The sequence below is a fragment of the Maylandia zebra genome, linkage group LG18, assembly GCF_041146795.1.
Source record: "Maylandia zebra isolate NMK-2024a linkage group LG18, Mzebra_GT3a, whole genome shotgun sequence".
In the NCBI taxonomy this organism is placed as follows: domain Eukaryota; kingdom Metazoa; phylum Chordata; class Actinopteri; order Cichliformes; family Cichlidae; genus Maylandia; species Maylandia zebra.
This window is the reverse complement of record NC_135184.1, coordinates 4,570,766-4,596,960: the sequence shown is the minus strand read 5'-3', so window position 1 is coordinate 4,596,960 and position 26,195 is coordinate 4,570,766. Positions and strand designations below refer to the sequence as shown.

Here is a 26,195-nt window from a genome sequence, read left to right as displayed (position 1 = left end):
TGGAGTCAGATCACAAACCACTAGAAGTGATAATGAAAAAGCCGTTGAGCAGTGCTCCAGCAAGAATACAGAGACTCCTAATGAGACTGCAAAAATATCAGGTACAAGTACAGTACAAGCCAGGAAGTGAAATGTACATCGCAGACACATTATCCAGAGCATATTTGCCAGTGACCAGCTCATCTGATAATGAGATAGAAGACCAGGTGCACATGGTAATTTCCAACTTACCTGTGACAAGTGCAAAACTAAAGGAATTCAGAAAGGAAACAAGGAATGATATGACACTGACTAAACTTACAGAGACAGTTCTGGATGGATGGCCAGAAACAAGAAACCAAGCTGCAACAGAAATCCAAGCGTATTGGAATTACAGGGAACAAATTTCAGTAGTGGATGGAGTTCTGTTCAAAGGAGAGCAGCTTATTGTTCCTGCAGCACTGAGAGCAGAAATGCTAAAGCGCATTCATGAGGGTCACTTGGGTATTGAAAGCTGCCGACGCAGAGCGAGAGAAGTACTCTTTTGGCCTGGAATGTCACAGAGTATCACAGAGATGGTGAACTGCTGTGATGTGTGCAGTACTCACCAGAAACGACAGAACAAAGAACCACTACATCCACATAGTGTTCCTGAAAGACCTTGGCAGAAGATAGGTGTGGACCTATTTACTTTTGACCAGCAGGAATATCTCCTCTTAGTGGATTACTATTCCAAGTTCATTGAGGTTGAGTGGCTGAAGTCAGACACAAGAAGTGCAACAGTTATCACTCATCTTAAGTCACAATTTGCCAGACACGGGATTCCTGAAACGGTGATTTCAGACAACGGACCACAGTTCAGCTCCCGTGAATTCCAAGACTTTGCAAAAGAGTGGGAGTTTTGTCACAACACTACGAGCCCCCACCATGCACAGTCAAACGGAATGGCAGAGAGAGGAGTACAAACAGTGAAACTCTTGTTAAAAAAGGCAAAAGCCGAGGGGAATGACCCGTATCTATCATTAATGAATCTGAGGAGTACACCGTTGGAGGACATTGGAGCGTCACCAGCCCAGCTGCTAATGGGTCGACGCATAAGAACAAGACTTCCAACAACATCGCAAAGATTGAAACCCCACATGGTCACTAAGACAGTGCAGCAGTTGTTAGAAACAAGACAACAGAAACAGAGAGAATACTTTAACCAAGGAACCAAAGCACTTAAACAACTGCAGGTTGGTGACACTGTCAGAATGTGGCAACAGGGTGTATGGAATCCAGCTCAGGTGACAGGTTTATCTGAACATCCAAGATCTTATGTTGTTCAGATGCCTGATGGACAGACATATAGAAGGAACAGAAAGTTTCTAAGGCAGTCAAGGGACAACCAAAACGTAACACAGCAAAATGAGTGTGATGAAACACAGGGACAAAGTGAGATGGACATGCAAAGTACAAATGTCACTCCCACAGAGTTTCCAAGTTCCCCACCCAAAACTGCGAGTGGACGTATTGTTTCCAAGCCCAGAAGGCTTATTGAGGAATAAAATGAACATTATGTTTTGAGCACATGCTGTGATTAAAAAAAAAAAAATAAAAATAAAAAAAGTGTTCACTAGAGAGAAATGTGAGTATGCCAAGAGGCATTTTTTTTTTTCTCCCTTTCTTTTTTCCCTCTGGTCATGGGCCTTGAGTGGTGTTGTGAGTTACTTTGTTGTTTGCCCCTGTTGTTGAAAAAAAAAAAAAAAAGGGGGATGTCATGATATGAGTGAACAGTTGTTGTTTAAGGTGCAGTTCATGTGGAAGCCACCGGAGGGTGGTGTGGAGATAATAAAAAAGTGATGGCTAAAACCTAAGACGGTGTCATGTCTGCTCCCTGAAGTAATATCGTAACAATTGGCATCAAGTCAAAGCCTTAAAGTCTGGTACTTTGCGCATGGTCATTTTTTACGAACAGCAGAATCACAAGACAAAGCGTGCCAATGTTTATACTTTTCACTGTGACTGCCAAATAGATGAAAAAGTAGATGTTAAAAAACAACTTATAGTTTTGTCATTGGGCTGGTAGAAAGCTATGAGTTTCTGTCCCTTTGTCTGACCTTAGAGACTTATTTTAAAAGGAAACATTACAATCCTTTAAAGCAAGTATTTTCACCTCTGTTCCCCCCTCTGTACTTAGCTTTTTTGTTGTCATGTCAGTAATTGTCCAGTTGATGGCTCCCTTGGATCACAAGCCTGTCTCATGAGTCCAAGTGAATATATTCTTAATAAACAGCTTTGAAGAATTTGTGACCAACTTTGTTTCATTCGGAACATCATCATCATGAGTCAAACTCACTCTTGGATCTACAAAATATTGAACAAAAACAAACATCACTGAATCATAAGGTATTTGCTCCAACTCTTAGTCCAGAAACACATGAGTGAACTAGATCAGCTGCTCCTCCAGTTCAGCTGTGGATTTATATCATTATTTATATTTGTAAAGTGGATATGCAGTTTTTCAGTACTAATATAAGCATTTTATATCATTGCTTTATTGACAGATGTTTGGTGTTCAAGGTCAGGCATCAGTTTGAAAAAAACAAACAAACACACTGAGTTGAACTTGAACTTCCTACTGACAAAAACTAAAATTGGTGCAAAAATAACCAGAAACATATAAGAAGCATCCTGGAGGTGCTGCAGACAAGATAGGACCAATAACATGTCAACAGGAAATCCTTTTTACTAATTTGTTTATTTCTTTTTAGATTTTTACTCTCCATTTTAAGCCATGATGTTTGCTGATACTGTGTTCCTACTGTTTGTTCTCATTAATAGTTCTGTTTTTAACATTCTGTGCTGAAGCTGGAGGAAATGTTTCTACAGTGTCAGATGATACAGCTCCAAACTAAATAAGTGACTAACTAACGATGCTTTAATACACTTTACTATAAATTATGATATAGTGCACTTTCTTAAAATTTCTTATTGCTCTGTAATTAATTGTTTTCTTTATAAATGTACAAATGAGAATAAAATCTGTGTGATAAAGGAAGGTCTGTAGACTTCTCTGTTAAGATCAGTGAAGAGAAACAACAACATACAAATACCTAAGAAAAATATTCAGTAAACATTTAGAAGATAGAGAAGTTTATGTTGTCATGTGGAGAAATTTTTCAAATAAAAATATCCATAAGCATTGATAGTCTCCATGGCTGAACAGACACAGGAAAGAGCTCCACCTATAAAACGTAAAAACATCAAGACAACATGTTGAAGATGTCGAGGTACTGCCCATAATGTTTGACTGACATCTGATTTATGTGCAGCACATAAATACCACAATAATGATGGAGAGAAACTAAAAGGGAACTAAAATACAGATTTAAACTTACAACAATATGAAAGACTTCAGTCTATTTCACTTTAATCAACTCAGCAGTGGTTCCATACCAGTAAACCAACAGTCCAGCATAGAGCGGCTGAGTGAATGTGGTCTGGACTCTGTGGAGGAGAGTCATGGTTTCAGAGACGCTGTAGAAGGACAAAATACCTGCTCTGTGATCCAGGTACACTCCTACTCTGGAGGAACGAGGACCTGAGACACGAGTTTGGATGTTGTTGTACCGAAATATATATCTGTTGTTGTTACAATCTAATGACCAAGATTTGTCATTACATCCAAAAACACATTCATTACCACCTCCTTCTCTGCTGATATTCTTGTATGCGACTGCTACATAAACTCCTTCCCCTCTCCACTCCACCTCCCAGTAACAACGTCCAGTCAGACTCTCTCTACTCAGGACCTGAGACCAATAAGTGAATCTGTCTGGATGATCAGAATAAGACTGTTGTTGATTCATAAATGTTGCTTTTCTGTTCTCCTCTGATAATAACAGCCGTTTGTTTGCTGTGTTTGGATCCAGTGTGATTTCACATGAATATTTTAAGAATCCAGCTCTGGTCTTTGGCTCTGGTTGTGACAGTGAAACATCCACTTCAGTGACTGTCAGTGAGATGTTTGTCCATTGCTCTCTCAGAATGTCCTGTAGTTTATCTCTGACCTCTGACACAGCTGCTGTCACATCCTCAAAGTAGCTCAGAGGACGGATATTGATGCTGGATGAGTCTGTAGACTCACTGAGTGCTGACAGTGAGGGGTAGTTGTGTAGAAACTGGATGTGATCCTCTGTGTGTGAGAGCTGCTTGAGCTCAGCATCTTTCCTCTTCAGCTCAGTGATCTCCTGCTCCAGCTTCTCCTGAAGCTCTTTGACTCGACTCACTTCAGTTTCCTGCTGGGATCTGATCTGCTGCTTCACATCAGAGCTTCTTTTCTGGATGAGATGGATCAGCTCAGTGAAGATCTTCTCACTGTGCTCCACTGTTTGATCAGCAGACTGATTGATGGCCTCCACCTCCTGTTGAAGCAGCTTCACATCTTTCTCTCTGTCCTGGATTCTCTGCTGGATGTTTTGTCGACTCACCTCCAGCTCTCTCTGCCTCTCAGTCCTTTCTGCTGCAGCTGAGACTGTGTCGTGGCCTTTATGTTCATCCACAGGGCAGAGATAACAGATACTCTGCTGATCAGTACGGCAGAACATCTTCATCACCTCATCATGACGAGAGCAGATGTTCTCCTGGAGCTTCTTGGAGGGCTCCACCAGCTTGTGTTTCTTTAATGGAGCCACATCATAATGAGGCTGAAGGTGTTTCTCACAGTAAGATGCCAGACAGACTAAACAGGACTTGAAGGCTTTTATTTTTCTTCCAGTGCAGACATCACAGGCCACATCTTCAGGTCCAGCATAGCAGTGATCAGCAGGAGCAGCTTGGAGTCCAGTCTTCTTCAGCTCCTCCACTAAAACTGCTAACATGGTGTTTTTCTCCAGGACAGGCCTCGCTGTGAAGGTCCTCCGGCACTGAGGGCAGCTGTAGATTTTCTTCTTTTCCTCTTCATCCCAGAAGCTTTCAATACACTTCATGCAGTAGCTGTGTCCACAGGGAAGAGTCACTGGATCCTTCAGTAGATCCAAACAGATCGAACAAGAGAAGGTTTCTCGGTCTAGCTGAACTCCTTTCTGCGCCATTTCTCCTCTCAGTGTCAGTGACTGTGTAAGTTTCACTTCCTTAATATAGAAACTGGTCTGATCTGAACAACAAGTGTTGCTGCTGTGAATGGGGCCTGCCAGCTCTAACACATGTTGGTTACACCCATCTTCATAATGTAGATCTAAAGGGGAGGGAACACAGAACGATATGGACAGACAGGAGGTGCTGAGCTAGAGAGCAGGAAGAAGAGGAAGGGCTTTCATGCTGTGATTCATTCCAGAAAGCAGGAAGAGGCTCTGTGTTTAATTGTTTTTTGTTCAAACCTTTAACTAAATAATATAAATGTCAATAACTGGATGCCTCTCTATTCTTTTTGTTAATCTGCTAAATGAATAGTTTGTTTCTTTTAACAATTCAAATAGCAGAAATGAACAGCTGACAGCTTGTCAGACTCAGACTGTAAACCATAGAGACAGTTTATATATACATTTAGTCAGGGCAGTGCAGAGATGTTTAAAGGGGCGGGTGCTCACAGTTAAAAAGGGCACATAGAAGCAGGCTGAAGAACAACAACCCACATTCATCAAGAATCTAATATGGAATCACATCACACTACATCACTGTCATCAGGTGGGCACAATGCAAAGCAAACGTAGCCCATTTTTTACCTGATGGGGTACAATGTTGCTGTTTGGGGGGTTGCTTCTGCTCTTGCTGCTGATAGTGCTGGAGGGCAGGGCTGTGTTGATCTGAGACTGTAGAGATTAAACAGTCCACAGGAGAGAGGGTAGCTGATTAAACAAGTGTTATGAGATAATAATAAAACGCAAAGATTGGTCACCGCGCTTGGAACCATAAGGCGACAAAACTGGGAAATAAACTAAGCTCTGCCTGTGAATCACTCTTTGCCTCTCTTCTTCCTTCCATCTCCTCATCTCATCTATCACATTCCACTTGCTGTCCATCTGAGAACGAGGCACAGTTTGCTATTGAATTCATCTATTATTTAATTATACATTTTAACAACTCTTGCACCTAATCCATAATAAAGCAATGATAGAAAAATGTTATAGAACAAAAACTTTGTGTTTATTATGTCTGTGAAGGTTCTCAGTCATCCAGGTCATCGTAGTCAAATCAGCTTGCAAAGAAAAGCGTCTGGACTTGTTTAAGTTGCTTGAAGACTTTTCACCTCTCATCACCTCTCATCACCTCTCATCCGAGAAGCTTCTTCAGTTCTAAGATCAAATGGTGGGGAGTCCCAGATTTAAAACTAGTGGGAGTATCCCCCCACAGAGGGACAAAAGGACCCCCTGATGATCCTCTAATCGCCTGAGCCAAGGTATGAAAGCCAAGGTGGCTTGCCTGTTCCATTTGCCCATTAGTTTGAGATGGAAACCGGATGGTAAGCTGACTTGAGCCCCTAGTTCCTTGCAAAACTCTCTCCAAACCCAGAACGTGAACACATGCTGTGTAAGAATCTGGCTGGTGTTCAGAGCTGATGGGAGCTTAGGCAGAGCAATGAAATGCACAGCTTTGGAGAACCGATCGATGATGGTCAGAATAACTGTTACCTGAGGATGGTGGGAGACCAGTGATGAAGTCCAGTGCGATATGAGACCAGGGGCATCTAGGAACGGGCGAAGGAGGTGAAACCTAAACTGGAAAAAACTAACACAACACAGAACTGAAACCTAAAATGGAGATGCAGGGAGACGACACAGAATGATGCAGGAAAAAACACAGATGAACCGGCGAGGAGCACACGAGGACACATAGTATAAATACACACAGGGGGAGACATGGAATGGCAAAGACACAGCTGAACCTAATTGACTACACGAGACAGGGGAAATGTGAACACTAGGTTTAGTTTAAACTAAACTTTAGGAACAAAAAAGTAAGAATCAACAGAATTAAACAAAGAACCAACAGCACAGGAAAGTTTAATCTTCATGAAAAACACATGCAGTGACTTCAACGTCCACAATAACACAATCTGTTTGGGCTTATGTGTGTCAGTTTCCAGCTTTAATCTTATGTAACAAGACTCTTTATAGGTCAATAGAGGAATGAAGTCATTGTTGAACTACAGCTTGTGTGTGTGTCACCTCCACAACCTACAACAATGAAATATGATCTTTGAGTAGTGATATGGGAGTAAAATATACCATAATGATGTGAATAGGAGGTCATCTTTTCCCTCGGCTGTTAGGGTACCTGGGCCGTTGACCCAGTGTTTTGTGTTTATGGTTTTTTGAGTCTTGTTTAATCATTATTCTGTTCTCTGTGTATCTTATGTTTCCTAGTTATCAGAATCAGAATACTTTATTAATCCTTCAGGATTAATAAAGTATTCTGATTTACTTTATTAAATCAGAATTCAAGGGCTTACGCTCTTGAATTTATTCAGTATTTGTTGTTTAGGTTGTCTTGGTTAGTATTTGGTCCCGTTCATGTCTTTGTCTCGTGTCTTCTCTCGTCCCTTGCTCTCTGTCCTTTTTGCTCTGCTGCAAACAGAAGCAGAGAAAACTGGAGCTTCTGGTCTTGGCCAGATCTCTTTTGAAAAAGACATTTTAAAGTCAATGAGACTTTTTACCAGATAAATAAATAAAGAACATTGTAGCGACTTCCACAGTCGCTACAGGCCGGGGATGGAGCCTGCCTATTTGCCTGACGCGCTGTCAAAGTTACGCAATAATGCGAGAGATGGAATTGTTTGCTCGTTTAATTAAAGTGCTTTGAGAGTTTACAGAGTAGTATCATCGGCTCCTGATTCAAACTCTTACAACATCACAGGCTCTAATATAACGAAGCGAAACATGTAGTGCAGCGGTCAACAAAAACTACGGCTACCCAGCCCTCCTCTCTGTCAAAATCAAAACCCGTGAATGACAGAGTGACAACGCCCATTTATGTCACCGCTAGCACCCACGTGACTCCCATAACAACCAAACAAATAAAAACCCAGTGATCATCAAAATTCAATACATTCAATTATGGCTCCTACACACCAGCCCCTAATTATTAGTATCCCTTCTAATAATTACCCATAATTAACCAAGTAGGAGACATAAAACATGCAGAGAAAAGTCAAGCATTTACTGTATTTCAATATTACCCGCAGGAATCCTATAGGTAATCTTAAAGTCTATCTTTAAAGAAAAATGAGAGACATTTTATGTCCAAATACAATCAAAGTCTGATAATTGGACCCAGAAGTCTTTAACTGTGATCTGCCTCCAGCAGTAGACACAGTTTGGTAATAGGTCGATCCAGGCAACTAGTCTGAGTTTTAATCCGAACTTGACGAACGAATCCTCTTCGGTCAGGAAAAGTCTTTATCACACGTCCCATTGGCCAAGAGTTTCGAGGTGCCGAACTGTCCATGATGAGAACCAGATCTCCCACGATGAGGTTCCTTTTTACCCCAATCCATCGCTGACGTTCCTGTAGTAGGTATTCCTTCACCCATCTTTTCCAAAACAAGTCAGACATGTATTGGACTTGTTTCCATCTTCTGTGTGTGTACATATCAGTGGAATGGAATACTCCTGGTGGTAATATCGGTGAGGTCTTTAACAGAAGAAGATGATTAGGGGTCAAAGCTTCCAGGTCGTTAGGATCCATTGAGGCTTTGGTAATTGGGCAGCTGTTAATGATGGCTTCAACCTCACAAAGTACTGTATGAAGACCTTCTTCATCCAGGTTTTGTACTTTCATTATGGAATTAAGTACTTTGCGAACCAGTCTTATCAGTCACTCCCAGGTTCCTCCGTGATGTGAACCTCCAGGAGGATTAAATGTCCATTTAACTCCCTTTTGCAGAAAGACGTCATTGACTTTTACATGGTTCCAATGTTCAATGGCAGTTCTAAGTTCACGTTCAGCGCCTATAAAATTGGTTCCGTTGTCAGAATGCAGTTCTCGAACCTGACCTCTTCTTGCATTGAAACGTCTGAACGCATTAATGAAAGAGTCAGTATCCAGTGATGGAGCAACCTCAATGTGAACAGCACGGATAGCAAGGCAGGTGAATATAACACCGTATCTCTTCACCACGCTCCTCCTACTTTTTACACTGAAGGGTCCGAAGTAATCCACTCCCACCCGCGTGAATGGAGGTTCATCTGGAATGATTCTTTCATTGGGCAAATCCACCATCTGTTGATTCACTGGTGCAGCATTAAGACGTCGACAGATGACACATTTAGATAACACTTTTCTTATTGCTGTACTAGCTCCAATCAACCAGTACTTTTCTCTTAGCTTAGACAGCATGTGGTTACGACCACCATGTCCAACTTCCTGATGTATGTGTCTAAGCAAGAGCTCGGAAATGTGTTGATCCTTTGCTAGTATTATGGGATGTTTCACCTCAACCGGCATCGATGATCTACTGAGTCTCACACCCACTCTGAGAATTCCATCTTGCAGCTGTGGGCAGAGTCTTCTTAGAGGACTTGATTTTATAATGGGTTGTCCCTTCTCCAGACTCACAAGCTCCAAGGAAAATCTCCTCCTCTGACAGAACTTGATAATGACAACCTCAGCTTTGTCCAGATCTTCCACTGTAAGATTCTTAATCACAGATGTCCTCTTGAAGTTCCTCAGCTTTTCTTCCACAAATGATTTCTGTTGCTCTTTGGTGACCTCTGACTGTGGTAAGCTTGAACACAATTCTCTCCTTTTCTTCGCAAAGGACAGAAGCAAGTCCTTAAATTTTAACAGCCATGCCACTGACTTCTTAAGACGTGTCCAGGTGGAAAAATGTTTAAACAAGCGAGTAACAGAATTTTCGCCAGCTTGCTCAACACTCACTGTGGCAACTGTTTTTACCTCAGGATCATCAGATGCAAGCAGACTGATGTCATCTGGGTAGACAGGCCATTCACTCCTAGATTGTAGAAGATACTGAGGCCCAGACAACCACTTTGTATTCTTCATAAAAACATCGACTTTCACTCCTCTTGAGGCCATATCTGCTGGATTACTGGCAGTGTCCACATATCTCCATTGCGAGGAAGATGAAACTCTTAAGATTTGTGAAACTCTGTTGGCCACAAAAACCTTGAATCTTGAAGTTTCACTCCTGATGTATTTAAGAACAGAAGCACTGTCTGTCCAAAACACAGAATCCAGAAGTTCCATCTGCAGCTCTTTCCTCCAGAGTACATCCAATCGACTGGCCATGGTTGCTGCAATGAGCTCCATTCTCGGGATGGTAAAGGATTTAAGAGGAGCGACACGCGCTTTTCCCATAACAAACGCACAGTGTCGTTCTGAACAGATGTTTTCAATCAGCAGATAGGTCACTGTTCCATACCCATCCTCACTGGCATCACAGAAATGGTGCAACTGAGCACTCGTGATTTCTCCAAATCCATCAGGTTTCAAACAACGACTCACTTCAAACTTGCTCAATAGCTGGAGCTGCTGGAGCCATGTTAACCATCTTTTGGAAAACAGCTCGGTTACATTATTGTCCCAGCCGATTCCTTTCTGGCATAGATCTCTTAGGATTTTCTTAGCAGTTAAGACCACAGGACTTAGCATTCCAAGAGGATCATAGATAGAACTGACAATTGAAAGGATTCCTCTTCTGGTGAGCGGTCTGTCCTTGAGCACAATCTTGAATTTAAAAGAGTCTGATTTTATACACCATTCCACGCCCAAAACTCGCTCGGTCATTGAGGAATCCAATTCCATGTTCAACTCTTTCATTCCTATGGCTCTGTGACTTTCAGGAATTGATTCCAGCAGGCGAGTGAAAGAATAAATGATGACTCTCCTCCTCTCTCGGAGTCAGGGGACATGTTGCATGTCATCTCGGTGTCTTGGTACGCAGTGGTGCGGTGATGATGTGCTGGGCAGGGCCAGTTCAGAACAGAGTCAAGGGCATCGGGGTGACGGCAAGTTAAATGTCCAACTGTTCCCTGTCTGTTGGTGATCCACTTTTTGAGCAGAAATCCTCCTTTGGCACACAAAGAAACCAACTCGTGGTACATTAACACTGCTTCCTCATCAGTTTCAATGGACACAAGACAATCGTCCACATAAAAACAGTGCAACAACTTCTTCACAGCTTCCTCACTGTAGAGATGTCCAAAGTCATCCGCACACTTTCTGAGTGCAAAGTTGGCACAACTTGGTGACGAAGTTGCCCCGAAGAGATGTACATTCATCCTGTATTCAGATGTTGGTTGTTCCAGATCACCTTTAGGCCACCAGAGAAATCTCAATAGATCTTTATCTTCAGCTGGAATCATGACTTGATGGAACATGGATTCAATATCTCCCATAATTACAACTGGCTCCTTCCTGAATCTTGTGATCACTCCTATTAAAGAGCTTGTAAGATCAGGTCCTTGTAAGAGTTGGGAGTTTAAAGATGTTCCCTGATAACTCATTCCACAGTCAAACACAACTCTGAGTTTCTTCTTGGTCGGATGGTAAACACCATGGTGTGGTATATACCACAGCTTGCCATCATTGCGATTGATCTCCTCTTCCGGGACCTTTTCAGCATAACCTTTAGCCAGAAGCTCATTCATGAAGACTTTGTACTCAGTATGAAACACTGTGTCTCTCTCAAATCTCTTTTTTAGAAAGCACAGACGTTGTTGAACAACTTTCTTATTGTTTGGCATACTGATACTGGCATTCCGAAAAGGTAATGCTATCTGGATATGACCACCCACATATTTGGCAGAGTTAGTCACTATTTCCAGAAATCTCTGATCCTCTCTTGACAATCCAACCTGCTCATCAACTTTGCTCTCAGGAAAGTCATTCTTGAACCGTTGCTGCCAAAGCTCCTCCAGCGTGACAACAGAAATTCTGTTGACTGTAACTTGTGGATGCTTCTGATCACTTGTAGCTTCACAGTTTCCTGAAAGTGGTCCATTGATGGTCCAGCCAAGCCTTGTCCTTATGGCATATGGTCCTCCATCAACACTACACACCACTTCCAGAGGTTCCAAGGCTTTGGGAATGTTTGTTCCAATCAGAAGTTCGATTCCTGCATTTATTTGAGGCAGGGTTATGTGTTTTAAATGTGCCCATCCTTCAATATCTCCTGGTGTTGTAATATTTCCCTTATGTACAGGCATGGACTCCTGTGTGTACACTTTTGGCAGTTCCAGAAATTCGTCACCACAAAGAGCGGCAACCTCCAGTCCTGATAAAGTGTTGCTGCTCACAACTCTTTCCTGGCCCATGCTTCTGAGGAGGATGTTTCCTTTCCTTCCCTCAAGGTGAAGTCTGCGCATCAGACTCTCAGTGCAGAAAACTGCTGTGCTCCCTTGGTCCAAAAAAAGCATATGTTGTAATAATGTTGCTTCCTTTCTTTGACTTTACTTGGACAGGCACAATGGGCAGTTTACAGTCCTGGTCTCCAGCCCCTGTAAGACCACTCGACACTAGTGTGCTCACATGCGGCTGCATGTTCCTGTCGGTCTTTTCAGAAGGTGAACTTTCTTTGTGCAGGATGGTGGGATGTTTCCAGCTGCATTTGGAACAGGAAATCCTCTTACGGCAATCTTTACTGATGTGTCCTATACACAAACAGCCAAAACAGATGCCATTTTCCTTTAAGAAGGTTATCTTCTTCTCATGAGCCATTTTTCCCAACTGTGCACAGACGTCCAACATATGTCTTCCTCCACAACAAATACAGACGTTCCTTCCAACCTGATTCTTTTTCATTTCCATTTCCGCAGGCTTAGGTGTACTCTCCACAACTTGCATAGTGGTGGCAAAGCTTGTTCCTTTATTTCCAGGTCTGCCTTGATACTTGGCTTTACTCATTCCTTTTGTTGGTAAAGAAAGCGGAGAATCTTGAATATTACCGAATACAGGATCAGTTAATATTCTTATTTGCTTCTCCAAAAAGTCTGCAATATCCATAAATTTGGCTCTTCTTTTATGCCTTTCTTGCAGGTCACAAACATGGCTTCTCCATTTGTCCCTAAATTTATACGGCAATTTTTTAATAATGTTCACCATATTAGAAGGCATGTCCAAATCGCTCAGATGCTGCACCTCCTCCATTGCATTACAGCATCCCCTGAGGAACAAACTGTAGTTCTGAAGAGCTTTTACTTCCTCTGTTTTAATTGATGGCCATGAAAGTGCCTTGTCCAGATATGCAGCTGCGACCTTCTGTTCATCGCCATAGTGCTCCTTTAACAGTGATTTTGCTTTGCGATAACCACGATCTGAGTTCATTTGTTGACAGCTTCTCACCAATTCCTTTGCATGGCCTCTTGTGTACTGTTCCAAAAAATATAAACGATCGCTGTTATTCTTCGTATTGCACTCAACTGCATTCTCAAATGCTTTAACAAATGAATAATATTGAAGTGGATCTCCATCAAAATGAGGTATTTCTCTCTTTGGTAAAGAAAAGAGGCTTTGTTGTTGGATTAAGAGTGTTGTTATTTCATTTTGTTTAGTCATTACTCCAATAACATCATTTTGTGGTTCCGGTTCCACCATACCATTTGTATAACAGTCATTTTATTTTATTTATTGTGGACTTCAGGAAGCACACAGCCCCACTCCCCCCCATCATCCTGTCTGACACCCCCATCACCTCTGTGGACTCATTCCGCTTCCTGGGTACCACCATCACCCAGGACCGGAAGTGGGAGCCCACCATCACTTCCGTCATCAAGAAAGCCCAGCAGAGGATGTACTTCCTGAGGCAGCTGAAGAAATTCAACCTGCCAACACGGACGATGATGCAATCCTACACTGCAATCATTGAGTCCATCCTCACCTCCTCCATCACTGTGTGGTACACTGGAGCCTCTATCAGGGACAAACAGAGACTGCAGCGTGTTGTGCGCTCTGCTGAGAAGGTGATTGGCTGCAGACTCCCATCTCTGCAGGACCTGTACACCTCCAGGACACTGGGGCGTGCAGCTCGGATCTCAGCTGACCCTTCTCACCCTGGACACAGTCTGTTTGACCTGCTCCCCTCAGGCAGGAGGCTCCGGTCCATTCGCACCAGAACCTCTCGCCATAAGAACAGTTTGTTCCCCTCTGCTGTCGGACACATGAACAATAACCGTATGACTGTTCCCACCACTAACACATGACCCTACGCTGTGTCACTGCATCATTCCATGTTTGGCACTGATCACCACCCGCACTCATGTATATATCTATCTACTTAGCACTTTTAATTCTTATTCTTATTTTATATTTTTATGACAGTATGTTTGCACTGAAGCACCGCAGCAATTTCCTAATGTTGTAAACCTGCTCAACATTTGGCAATAAACCCTTTCTGATTTCTGATTTTGTCCATTTGCATCAGATGGGTTTGAAGGAATAACTGAATATTGTCGAGGATGCTTATTTTGAGAAGATTCAGTCAGCACAGCTTGTTGCATGACACATTCCTGGGTTTTATCTTTTCTCCGGTTTTGAGTTTCAGCATTAGTCAATGAATTTTGTTTTGCAGAAATGTGAGGTATAAATTCTAATGCATCAACATTAAGGGTTTGTTTAGATCTTTCATGGGAAATGTATGAATTCATTCCATCTGAAACTTTTAAAGATCCTTTTTTGCTTGTTATACTTTGAGCTTTAAGGACATTTATTGTAGCCATTTTTTCAGCAATTTCAGTGTCCAATTTTAGCCTTTCCTTTCTTTTACGAAGACGTTCCTCCTCTTCTTCCAGTACATGTTTCTCATCCAATAATTTCTGCTTTATCATTAAAGCTGCCAACTCTGCCTCAGCTTTCATATGAACAGATGAAGTTGAAGATTTTGATGAAGAAGTTTTGTGGCTTTCAACATTTGAAACACTATCACTTGGCTTGATATCATCCTCCACTTCTGTCTCAGTATTTGATGTAACATTGTTTTCCAATAAATTGATTTGCTTTGGACAAACAGCAGAATTTTGTTCTCTTTGATTTATCCAGTTCTGAATTTCATTTAAAAACACATTGGTGTATTTCATGATACTTGAAAACCATTCCTCTTGTTTTATTACTTCTTCCTCTGGCACCAAAGACAACACCTCAACATGTGAACTTGAAGCCTTTTCACACAGTGCCTTTAAATCCACCAAATACTGCTTAATTTGAGAAAGATTTTCATTGTGTTGCAGGAGTGCTTTCATTTTTTGTATTAGTCCTTTCATTTTATTAACATATATTTTGCATTCATTTTGTGATTTTTCGATTTTACTCAACAATGCCTTTCCAGTCATTTTTCTTTCTCTCTTTCCCCCAAAATCATTAAAGGAACAATCATCACCACCTGTTTGACTCATGATTTTCCCGTTTGTTTGTTCGATTTTTTATTTATTTATTTTAATCTTCAGTGATTATCCATTAAAACATATCCACTGGAAGCCACAATAGACTTTGACCATAAAATCCTTTCAACGTAACGGCACTTTAATTGTCCATTTGAACGTCATCCAAGCAGCATAATTAATAAGACGCAGCGCAGTCATCAATCCAAGAGCGCAGCCAAAAACATTGCACATTTAACCAACATTCATTCCATTCAGTGTCTCCTCTTGAAACATCTCAGCGCTAATGCAATGTCGCTTCCTTTTCCACAACCAGACATGCACAGGTATTCTTACCTGCGCTCCTCAGAATTGCGTCAGGTGTGTCGGTGCTGCTGGGCTCACTCATTCAGATGCGCTGCACTTACTTGTGGCTTTCAGGTTCCTTGATCTGATTCCTTTGATCCTGCTTGCGGCTGGCTTCTCCAGAATGCCGTTTTTTGTTGACTAAAGATATAGCGACTTCCACAGTCGCTACAGGCCGGGGATGGAGCCTGCCTATTTGCCTGACGCGCTGTCAAAGTTACGCAATAATGCGAGAGATGGAATTGTTTGCTCGTTTAATTAAAGTGCTTTGAGAGTTTACAGAGTAGTATCATCGGCTCCTGATTCAAACTCTTACAACATCACAGGCTCTAATATAACGAAGCGAAACATGTAGTGCAGCGGTCAACAAAAACTACGGCTACCCAGCCCTCCTCTCTGTCAAAATCAAAACCCGTGAATGACAGAGTGACAACGCCCATTTATGTCACCGCTAGCACCCACGTGACTCCCATAACAACCAAACAAATAAAAACCCAGTGATCATCAAAATTCAATACATTCAATTATGGCTCCTACAAATATAAAAGTCTCCTACTTTATGATGGAAATGTTCTTTCTGGCTCAAAATGACATCATTTATCTGAATCTGTAGAAGAAGAAACAATCTCGGAAAGTCACTTTACTCTGTGTCTCACTGGATGTTCAAAGTTTTTAACAAAAGAGAAAAAGAGAAGCATTCTTTGATTTTAGTCTGTTAGCCCACAAGCTGAGTTTTTATCAGAGTCCTGCATGAGTCAGTGTTATTTCACTGACACCATCACAGTTTTACACACCTGTTCTGTATGACTTTGTCTCAGGTTTGCGGTGATATCCAGCACTCTGAGCTGATGGCAGATCTGGTCAGTCCACAGTAGCTTCAACCACTAAATTATCTCTAACACATCACCAAACCAAAGTCTTCCTGCTAAGAGTACATCAAAGGTGGAAAGCGAGCCTAGAATGTCATCATTTCTGCTCTCCTCTTTCTTCTTCTTCTACTTCTGGACCGCACACATCTGTCGCTGCCCTACTCAGGTCGATCTAATGAAAATCAGCCAGAAATAATAATCAGAAATCCAAATGTAGAATTTGTAGAACAAATGACTGACCAGTGATTAGTGTTTTACAGTGATTACGACAGAAAGCCTGTTTCTGCCACTGCTGCCAAGCATTTGCTCTTTTCAGCTTGTTCAATTGTGGAGGTTTTTACATTCTTTACCTTACAATATAAAGCACCTTGAGGCAACTGTTGTTTTTTGGCACTATATATAAATATAAATGAATTGAACTGGTAGCAACTTTATGAATGAGAAAATGAAAACAAGTGTCAGTCAGCTGGTTCATGTCCAGCAGGTGGGGAGGAATCAGTGAGTCTGTTACTCCAGTTACTTACTCAGAGGTAAAGTTAAAGAAAACGAGTTTCCTTCATCGCACTAAACCTGCCCACTAAACATGACCCTGAATGAACCCATATGTAAAGGACTGTAGGTTTTAAGCAGGCTCAGGTAATGGCAACACAATAGATGAGGAAAGTGGGGGAACTCTGACGACATCTAGTGGACATCTTGAAGATGACGGGTCTGAACAGAGAGCAATGCAGGTCTGTGGAGAAGATTGCAGCACACTGTGAAATATGAACTATGAATAATATCTACATCTGTAATGATGTAATCAAAATAGGCTCCATGTAGTTTAAGTTCTGTTACTGTACTTATGAAGCAAACTGCACACACAGAGTTGGCAAACATTGAGTTTACTTGCATTTAGGCAAAATGATATAAACACTTATCATGAGCCAATATAGCACATTTAACTGCTTTTATTTAGCAGGGATTACACAATACACAAAATTAGTCACAAAAAATTTAATCAAATCTTGCAACATGTTGCTAAGAATAACCAGGACAACCAGGTCAAAGCCATACTGAAGTATAACCTTCATTAACATAAATCACAAAGAAAACATATTTAAATAAAAATTGTATACTTGTCTTGAACTTTTTTAAATCTTTAGTCCTGTGTATTAAAACTTATTTATTGGCTGATAAAAAGGAATCACATCATGGTTGTTACAAGGAACAAGTGATGAAAAACTCATTTTCATGTTTGTTTTCTTCTATACTGAAGAAGAAATACAAGTTTCTGTGGTAAATATTAAAAGAGCATCCATGTTCAATAAATATTTGTGTCACCTTTAAAGACCAATAAAAAAAATATCAAACTTAGAGAAACATAAAGTCAGGGCTGGAACAAACAACATAGAGTGCCCTTCACTGCTGTGGACAGGAAATGTACCGTGACTTGGAGCATGAGGTCATTTTCTACCTCGGGTGCTGCAGTGATTTGGTTTGTCACTCAGATGGATCCTTAGATGAAAATTCAGTCCTGATTTCCAACTGAATCTTTCCCCACAGGAGCTACAAATATATGGTTTCTCACCTGTGTGGATCCTTCTGTGACTTTTCATAGTCGACAAGTCTCTAAACTCTTTCCTACAGACGTTGCAAGAATACGCTTTCTCACCGGTGTGGATTCTCAAATGAGTTTCTAGTCCTGATTTCTTACCAAATCTTTTCCCACATGTGCTACAGAAATACGGCTTCTCGCCTGTGTGGATTCTCACGTGACTTTCAAATCCGGATTTCTTATTAAATCTTTTCCCACAGGTGATGCAAAAATATGGCTTCTCGCCTGTGTGGATCCTTACGTGAGTTTCCAATCCTGATTTCCAAATGAATCTTTTCCCACAGGTGCTACAAGAATGTGGCTTCTCACTTGTGTGAACTCTCATGTGTCTCGTCAGGTTGGATTTACACTGAAAAGTTTTTCCACAAGTGTCACAGCTTACAGATTTTTTACTTGTATCAGTTTCACTCCGAGACTTATCTGTTCGGTTTTTGTGACGTCTCCTTTTCTTCAGCTCCGCATTTCTAGTTGATCCCGAGTCCACATGCTGGTTTTCTTCCTGTTCCTCAAGCTCTGGTTCAGGAAAGTTAAGAGCAAGGAGCTGGTCATCGTTTGGTTCTGATTCACTGAGGTCACTTTCCTCAAAACTAGAAGTCACCATAAAACTATTGATCTCCTGCTTCAGTACAATCTCCTCCAGCTCCTGACTGGTGCAGAGTTCCTCCTGTTCCTCTTTAATCTGTGGAGGATCTGGGTCCTCCTGGTCCAGACTTGAGTTCCTCTCCTGCTGATTGGCGACAAACTCCTCCTCCTTACAGGCAGTTTGCTGGTGGAGGTCTAAACGAACAATAAAAAAAATGTAATTATAGAAAAACACTTCTGAGAAGATAAAGTTTTAGTTAAAGTCTGTAATGAGGGCATGTTGCTCACATTTGCAGGTGAAATTAAAAGTGTGTAAAAATGAAGTTATTTGTGCACTCTGATGCAAATGAGAACTTGAGTTCTGACATTTTTCAGCAACATTAAGAGTAAAAAAAACCTTTCAAACAAAAAAGAACTCACTTATTACTGACTGACTGATGATCTATTTTGGAGTTGATCTCGAAACTGATCTACATCTTGATATTTTTCAAAATAATCTTCACTATTGGGGGTGGCTGTAGCTCAGGCGGTAGAGCAGATCATCTACTGATCGGTTCGATTCCCGGCTTCACCTAGTCTGCATTTCAAATATCCTTGGGCAAGATACTAACTCCAAGTTGCCTCAAGTTGCTCTTTGATCTGTGGAATGTGTGTCTGAATGTTGGTAGAAAGCACTAAGAAAAATGTGCTTGTGCGAATGGGAGTGAGTGGGTGAATGCACAAGTTTTGTAAAGCGCTTTGAGTGCTCAAGATTGAGTAGAAAAGCGCTATATAAGAACCAGTCCATTTAAAACTCCCTGTCATGTTTTCACGAATACACATTAAATAGATCTGACTGATACAAACTGTAGGTTTAATATTAATGTTAACACTTCAGAAAAGCGATTACAGTTTTACCGCTGGTCTGTAAATCTTTCTCAGGTTTCCAGATGTTATGCAGCTGTCTGAGCCGCTCTTCCCCGCTCCAGACGACGATGCCTTCATCCTCGTGTTTCACTACAAGCTGTTCTCCCTCTTGACTGATGCAGAGTTCCTCCTGTTCCTCTTTGATCTGTGGGGGATCTGTGTCCTCCTGGTCCAGATTGAAGTTCCTCTCCTGCTTCCAGACCTGCTGGCCAGCCAGATCTTCCTCCTCCTTACACTTCATGTTGATGTGGGACTTGAGGAACAAAGTAAAAAGAAAAAGATTAGACAGGTAAAGGTGCAGCCTCAGTCAGCAGGGCTGTACACTGTGAGCATGTTGCTCACATATGTGAGAGAGGTTTGTACAAATGTTTCAGAAGCACCATGTGACTCCCTCTCTTTGTTGGAAAGTCTTATTAATTCACTTTATAACTATTACTTTGAAGATAAATTTCTACCATCACAAAAATATTATGACCTCTTTAAAAACAAACAACGGCAACTACATGACTTAAATTCCATGTTTAGATGAAGGTAATGGTCAATGCCTTTTGACAGGGGAAAAACCTCCACACAGAAGAATCTTACTTGGCTGAATCATAAATTATTCACCATGATTAAAACTGCAGATGAGCAATAATCTGCATTTTATTTTAGCCAAAGAGGAATGTTTCTGTTTGTCTGTGATCTGACTTTTTCTGCTGGCTCCAAATTTCATTTTATCCTGTGTAAGTTTGTTTCTCTTCCTGTTAACTAGCAAAGTCAAAATCACCTTGATTCATTTAACTTTAATTCAATTATAAATGTAATCATTTTATTGAACAATTAATTTCATTTCAATGAAAAACAATTACTTAAAAGAAAGAGATTAAGTTGGAGAGAGACATGTGGCCATCTTTTAGTGAGTTAGACCCTGATTAAGGGCTATTTTTAAAAGTAAAGCCCATCTCTCAAAGTCCCTGCCGGCCTGCCTCCACCTCGGGAAGTCTGTGGGTGCAGACGGAGGTGAGGAGCACCACAGGCGGCAGAGAACTGTCTGTAGCCCCGGAGTGAGGCGTCGTGAACCGAAGCAGACAGCGAACTGTGGCACAGTGCAGAAAACCGAAGCTTTCCCTCCCTGTTTGGTTTTGATGTGTCTCATGAAAGTCTATTGTTAAAAGTTGACCTTTAAAAAAAACGGACGCACTTGTTTGATTAGCTGCTCTCTGATTTTAGCCTGTTAGCTTACAGACTGAGCTCAGATCGTTCCTGTGTTAGTTCATTGAGAACATCACAGTTTTACATACCTGCTGCGTGACTTCATCTCGGGTCTCCGGCTGATATACAGCAGTCTGAGCCAGTGGCGGATCTCATCATCCTGGACGACTGTTTTTAATGTTTTTAACCACGGAGATTTCTTCTGCATCATCAGTCTCTCATTGTTAAACTCTCCCAGAAACTGAAGACAGTTGTGCCATTTCCGCGCTTCTTCTTCTTCTATTGAGTAGACGGCAGACTACACATGTCCAAGGGTAATACTGTCCTCCTCAGGCCATTGGCATCAAGTCAAAGCCTTAAAGTCTGGTACTTTGCGCATGGTCATTTTTTACGAACAGCAGAATCACAAGACAAAGCGTGCCAATGTTTATACTTTTCACTGTGACTGCCAAATAGATGAAAAAGTAGATGTTAAAAAACAACTTATAGTTTTGTCATTGGGCTGGTAGAAAGCTATGAGTTTCTGTCCCTTTGTCTGACCTTAGAGACTTATTTTAAAAGGAAACATTACAATCCTTTAAAGCAAGTATTTTCACCTCTGTTCCCCCCTCTGTACTTAGCTTTTTTGTTGTCATGTCAGTAATTGTCCAGTTGATGGCTCCCTTGGATCACAAGCCTGTCTCATGAGTCCAAGTGAATATATTCTTAATAAACAGCTTTGAAGAATTTGTGACCAACTTTGTTTAATTCGGAACATCATCATCATGAGTCAAACTCACTCTTGGATCTACAAAATATTTAACAAAAACAAACATCACTGAATCATAAGGTATTTGCTCCAACTCTTAGTCCAGAAACACATGAGTGAACTAGATCAGCTGCTCCTCCAGTTCAGCTGTGGATTTATATCATTATTTATATTTGTAAAGTGGATATGCAGTTTTTCAGTACTAATATAAGCATTTTATATCATTGCTTTATTGACAGATGTTTGGTGTTCAAGGTCAGGCATCAGTTTGAAAAAAACAAACAAACACACTGAGTTGAACTTGAACTTCCTACTGACAAAAACTAAAATTGGTGCAAAAATAACCAGAAACATATAAGAAGCATCCTGGAGGTGCTGCAGACAAGATAGGACCAATAACATGTCAACAGGAAATCCTTTTTACTAATTTGTTTATTTCTTTTTAGATTTTTACTCTCCATTTTAAGCCATGATGTTTGCTGATACTGTGTTCCTACTGTTTGTTCTCATTAATAGTTCTGTTTTTAACATTCTGTGCTGAAGCTGGAGGAAATGTTTCTACAGTGTCAGATGATACAGCTCCAAACTAAATAAGTGACTAACTAACGATGCTTTAATACACTTTACTATAAATTATGATATAGTGCACTTTCTTAAAATTTCTTATTGCTCTGTAATTAATTGTTTTCTTTATAAATGTACAAATGAGAATAAAATCTGTGTGATAAAGGAAGGTCTGTAGACTTCTCTGTTAAGATCAGTGAAGAGAAACAACAACATACAAATACCTAAGAAAAATATTCAGTAAACATTTAGAAGATAGAGAAGTTTATGTTGTCATGTGGAGAAATTTTTCAAATAAAAATATCCATAAGCATTGATAGTCTCCATGGCTGAACAGACACAGGAAAGAGCTCCACCTATAAAACGTAAAAACATCAAGACAACATGTTGAAGATGTCGAGGTACTGCCCATAATGTTTGACTGACATCTGATTTATGTGCAGCACATAAATACCACAATAATGATGGAGAGAAACTAAAAGGGAACTAAAATACAGATTTAAACTTACAACAATATGAAAGACTTCAGTCTATTTCACTTTAATCAACTCAGCAGTGTCTCCATAATAAAGCCAAAGTCCAGCATAGAGCGGCTGAGTGAATGTGGTCTGGACTCTGTGGAGGAGAGTCATGGTTTCAGAGACGCTGTAGAAGGACAAAATACCTGCTCTGTGATCCAGGTACACTCCTACTCTGGAGGAACGAGGACCTGAGACACGAGTTTGGATGTTGTTGTACCGAAATGTAAAACTGTTGTTGTTACAATCTAATGACCAAGATTTGTCATTACATCCAAATCCACATTCATCATCTCCTTCTCTGCTGATATTCTTGTATGCGACTGCTACATAAACTCCTCCCCCTCTCCACTCCACCTCCCAGTAACAACGTCCAGTCAGACTCTCTCTACTCAGGGCCTGATGCCTGTTAGTGAATCTGTCTGGATGATCAGAATAAGACTGTTGTTGTTTCATAAATGTTGCTTTTCTGTTCCCCTCTGATAATAACAGCCATGTGTTTGCTGTGTTTGGATCCAGTGTGATTTCACATGAATATTTTAAGAATCCAGCTCTGGTCTTTGGCTCTGGTTGTGACAGTAAAACATCCACTTCAGTGACTGTCAGTGAGATGTTTGTCCATTGCTCTCTCAGAATGTCCTGTAGTTTATCTCTGACCTCTGACACAGCTGCTGTCACATCCTCAAAGTAGCTCAGAGGACGGATATTGATGCTGGATGAGTCTGTAGACTCACTGAGTGCTGACAGTGAGGGGTAGTTGTGTAGAAACTGGATGTGATCCTCTGTGTGTGAGAGCTGCTTCAGCTCAGCATCTTTCCTCTTCAGCTCAGTGATCTCCTGCTCCAGCTTCTCCTGAAGCTCTTTGACTCGACTCACTTCAGTTTCCTGCTGGGATCTGATCTGCTGCTTCACATCAGAGCTTCTTTTCTGGATGAGATGGATCAGCTCAGTGAAGATCTTCTCACTGTGCTCCACTGTTTGATCAGCAGACTGATTGATGGCCTCCACCTCCTGTTGAAGCAGCTTCACATCTTTCTCTCTGTCCTGGATTCTCTGCTGGATGTTTTGTCGACTCACCTCCAGCTCTCTCTGCCTCTCAGTCCTTTCTGCTGCAGCTGAGACTGTGTCGTGGCCTTTATGTTCATCCACAGAGCAGAGATAACAGATACTCTGCTGATCAGTACGGCAGAACATCTTCATCACCTCATCATGACGAGAGCAGATCTTCTCCTGGAGCTTCTTGGAGGGCTCCACCAGCTTGTGTTTCTTTAATGAAACTTCAACAATATTATGAGTCTGAAGGTGTTTCTCACAGTAAGATGCCAGACAGACTAAACAGGACTTGAAGGCTTTCATTTTTCTTCCAGTGCAGACATCACAGGCCACATCTTCAGGTCCAGCATAGCAGTGATCAGCAGGAGCAGCTTGGAGTCCAGTCTTCTTCAGCTGCTCCACTAAAACTGCTAACATGGTGTTTTTCTCCAGGACAGGCCTCGCTGTGAAAGTCCTCCGGCACTGAGGGCAGCTGTAGATTTTCTTCTTTTCCTCTTCATCCCAGAAGCTTTCAATACACTTCATGCAGTAGCTGTGTCCACAGGGAATAGCCACCGGATTCTTCAGTAGATCCAAACAGATCGAACAAGAGAAGGTTTCTCGGTCTAGCTGAACTCCTTTCTGCGCCATTTCTCCTCTCAGTGTCAGTGACTGTGTGAGTTTCACTTCCTTAATATAGAAACTGGTCTGATCTGAACAACAAGTGTTGCTGCTGTGAATGGGGCCTGCCAGCTCTAACACACGTTGGTTACACCCATCTTCATAATGTAGATCTAAAGGGGAGGGAACACAGAAAGATATGGACAGACAGGAGGTGCTGAGCTAGAGAGCAGGAAGAAGAGGAAGGGCTTTCATGCTGTGATTCATTCCAGAAAGCAGGAAGAGGCTCTGTGTTTAATTGTTTTTTGTTCAAACCTTTAACTAAATAATATAAATGTCAATAACTGGATGCCTCTCTATTCTTTTTGTTAATCTGCTAAATGAATAGTTTGTTTCTTTTAACAATTCAAATAGCAGAAATGAACAGCTGACAGCTTGTCAGACTCAGACTGTAAACCATAGAGACAGTTTATATATACATTTAGTCAGGGCAGTGCAGAGATGTTTAAAGGGGCGGGTGCTCACAGTTAAAAAGGGCACATAGAAGCAGGCTGAAGAACAACAACCCACATTCATCAAGAATCTAATATGGAATCACATCACACTACATCACTGTCATCAGGTGGGCACAATGCAAAGCAAACGTAGCCCATTTTTTACCTGATGGGTACAATGTTGCTGTTTGGGGGGTTGCTTCTGCTCTTGCTGCTGATAGTGCTGGAGGGCAGGGCTGTGTTGATCTGAGACTGTAGAGATTAAACAGTCCACAGGAGAGAGGGTAGCTGATTAAACAAGTGTTATGAGATAATAATAAAACGCAAAGATTGGTCACGGCGCTTGGAACCATAAGGCAACAAAACTGGGAAATAAACTAAGCTCTGCCTGTGAATCACTCTTTGCCTCTCTTCTTCCTTCCATCTCCTCATCTCATCTATCACATTCCACTTGCTGTCCATCTGAGAACGAGGCACAGTTTGCTATTGAATTCATCTATTATTTAATTATACATTTTAACAACTCTTGCACCTAATCCCCTTAGGCAGAGCAATGAAATGCACAGCTTTGGAGAACCGATCGATGATGGTCAGAATAACTGTTACCTGAGGATGGTGGGAGACCAGTGATGAAGTCCAGTGCGATATGAGACCAGGGGCATCTAGGAACGGGCAACGGAGGCCAGCAGGAGGTGAAACCTAAACTGGAAAAAACTAACACAACACAGAACTGAAACCTAAAATGGAGATGCAGGGAGACGACACAGAATGATGCAGGAAAAAACACAGATGAACCGGCGAGGAGCACACGAGGACACATAGTATAAATACACACAGGGGGAGACATGGAATGGCAAAGACACAGCTGATCCTAATTGACTACACGAGACAGGGGAAATGTGAACAGAACACACTAACATAAGACATGGACCTTCACAATAAAACAGGAAATGCACAGAGACACGGTACAGACACTAAATAGAGGGGAACACAGAAACCAAACTCTAAGAACTAACTAAGGCTACATTCACACTGCAGGCGAAAGCGCATTAAATCCGATTTTTTTGACCCTATGCGACCCTATATCCGATCATGCTATGACAGTGTGAACGGCACAAATCCAATATTTTCAAATCTGATCTGGGTCACTTTCACATGTGGTACTGAATACTGAATCTGAATATGCAAATTAGGGGAAATTTACATCAAATTAAATGAGTAATGGCTGATTTGATGACCAAAATCAATGATGGTACTTAGAAACACATGACATTACACATTACATTTTCATGCAGTTAGAAGTTTGAACCTGCAGCTTTATTAAATGAACACCTGGTATCCAACAAGAGTTTAGTTTAAACTTTAGGAACAAAAAAGTAAGAATCAACAGAATTAAACAAAGAACCAACAGCACAGGAAAGTTTAATCTTCA

The 26,195-nt window shown here is 41.3% G+C and overlaps 3 protein-coding genes across 8 annotated transcripts in view; all 3 read right to left on the bottom strand.

Moving 5' to 3' along the window:
- LOC112431527 (tripartite motif-containing protein 16-like) overlaps positions 1 to 5,770 on the bottom strand; it is a 22,037-nt gene extending 16,267 nt beyond the window's left edge. The window contains exon 1 of the mRNA XM_076877120.1: positions 5,685 to 5,770. The gene's annotated coding sequence lies outside the window, so the exon portion shown is untranslated. The remainder of the gene's footprint in view (positions 1 to 5,684) is intronic.
- LOC112436405 (tripartite motif-containing protein 16-like) lies at positions 2,497 to 26,195 on the bottom strand. Of its 5 annotated transcripts, XM_076877109.1 has the most exons (3): positions 25,370 to 26,195; positions 24,930 to 25,015; positions 2,497 to 5,197 (listed from the first exon to the last, which is right to left on the bottom strand). In XM_076877109.1, exons 1-3 carry the CDS (start codon positions 25,423 to 25,425, stop codon positions 3,381 to 3,383), a joined length of 1,959 nt encoding a protein of 652 aa, XP_076733224.1. In that variant the 5' UTR covers positions 25,426 to 26,195; the 3' UTR covers positions 2,497 to 3,380. The 5 variants fall into 5 exon arrangements, with proteins under 5 accessions (XP_076733224.1, XP_076733222.1, XP_076733225.1 ...); XM_076877107.1 differs by lacking the exon at positions 25,370 to 26,195 and having other exon boundaries at positions 24,930 to 25,248; XM_076877110.1 differs by lacking the exons at positions 24,930 to 25,015; positions 25,370 to 26,195 and adding an exon at positions 5,685 to 5,764.
- LOC112436411 (uncharacterized) lies at positions 17,376 to 21,080 on the bottom strand. Of its 2 annotated transcripts, XM_076877135.1 has the most exons (4): positions 20,876 to 21,080; positions 19,584 to 19,845; positions 18,305 to 18,881; positions 17,376 to 18,220 (listed from the first exon to the last, which is right to left on the bottom strand). In XM_076877135.1, the coding sequence occupies exons 2-4, from the start codon at positions 19,831 to 19,833 to the stop codon at positions 17,953 to 17,955; spliced, it is 1,095 nt and encodes a 364-aa protein (XP_076733250.1). In that variant the 5' UTR covers positions 19,834 to 19,845; positions 20,876 to 21,080; the 3' UTR covers positions 17,376 to 17,952. The 2 variants fall into 2 exon arrangements, with proteins under 2 accessions (XP_076733250.1, XP_024661738.2); XM_024805970.2 differs by having other exon boundaries at positions 17,376 to 18,881; positions 20,876 to 21,079.

What these genes read in the sequence shown, in the direction of transcription:
- LOC112436405 (XM_076877106.1), bottom strand. Translation starts at nt 25,610, where the DNA reads ATGTCTCCCCCTGTGTGTATTTATACTATGTGTCCTCGTGTGCTCCTC. An exon ending in TGGTCTCCCACCATCCTCAG is followed by an intron (nt 24,443 to 25,369) that starts GTAACAGTTATT and finishes CCTCCCCTTTAG; the next exon opens with ATCTACATTATGAAGATGGG.
- LOC112436411 (XM_024805970.2), bottom strand. Translation starts at nt 19,833, where the DNA reads ATGAAGTGTAAGGAGGAGGAAGATCTGGCTGGCCAGCAGGTCTGGAAG. An exon ending in GAAAGATTTACAGACCAGCG is followed by an intron (nt 18,882 to 19,583) that starts GTAAAACTGTAA and finishes TTGTTCGTTTAG; the next exon opens with ACCTCCACCAGCAAACTGCC.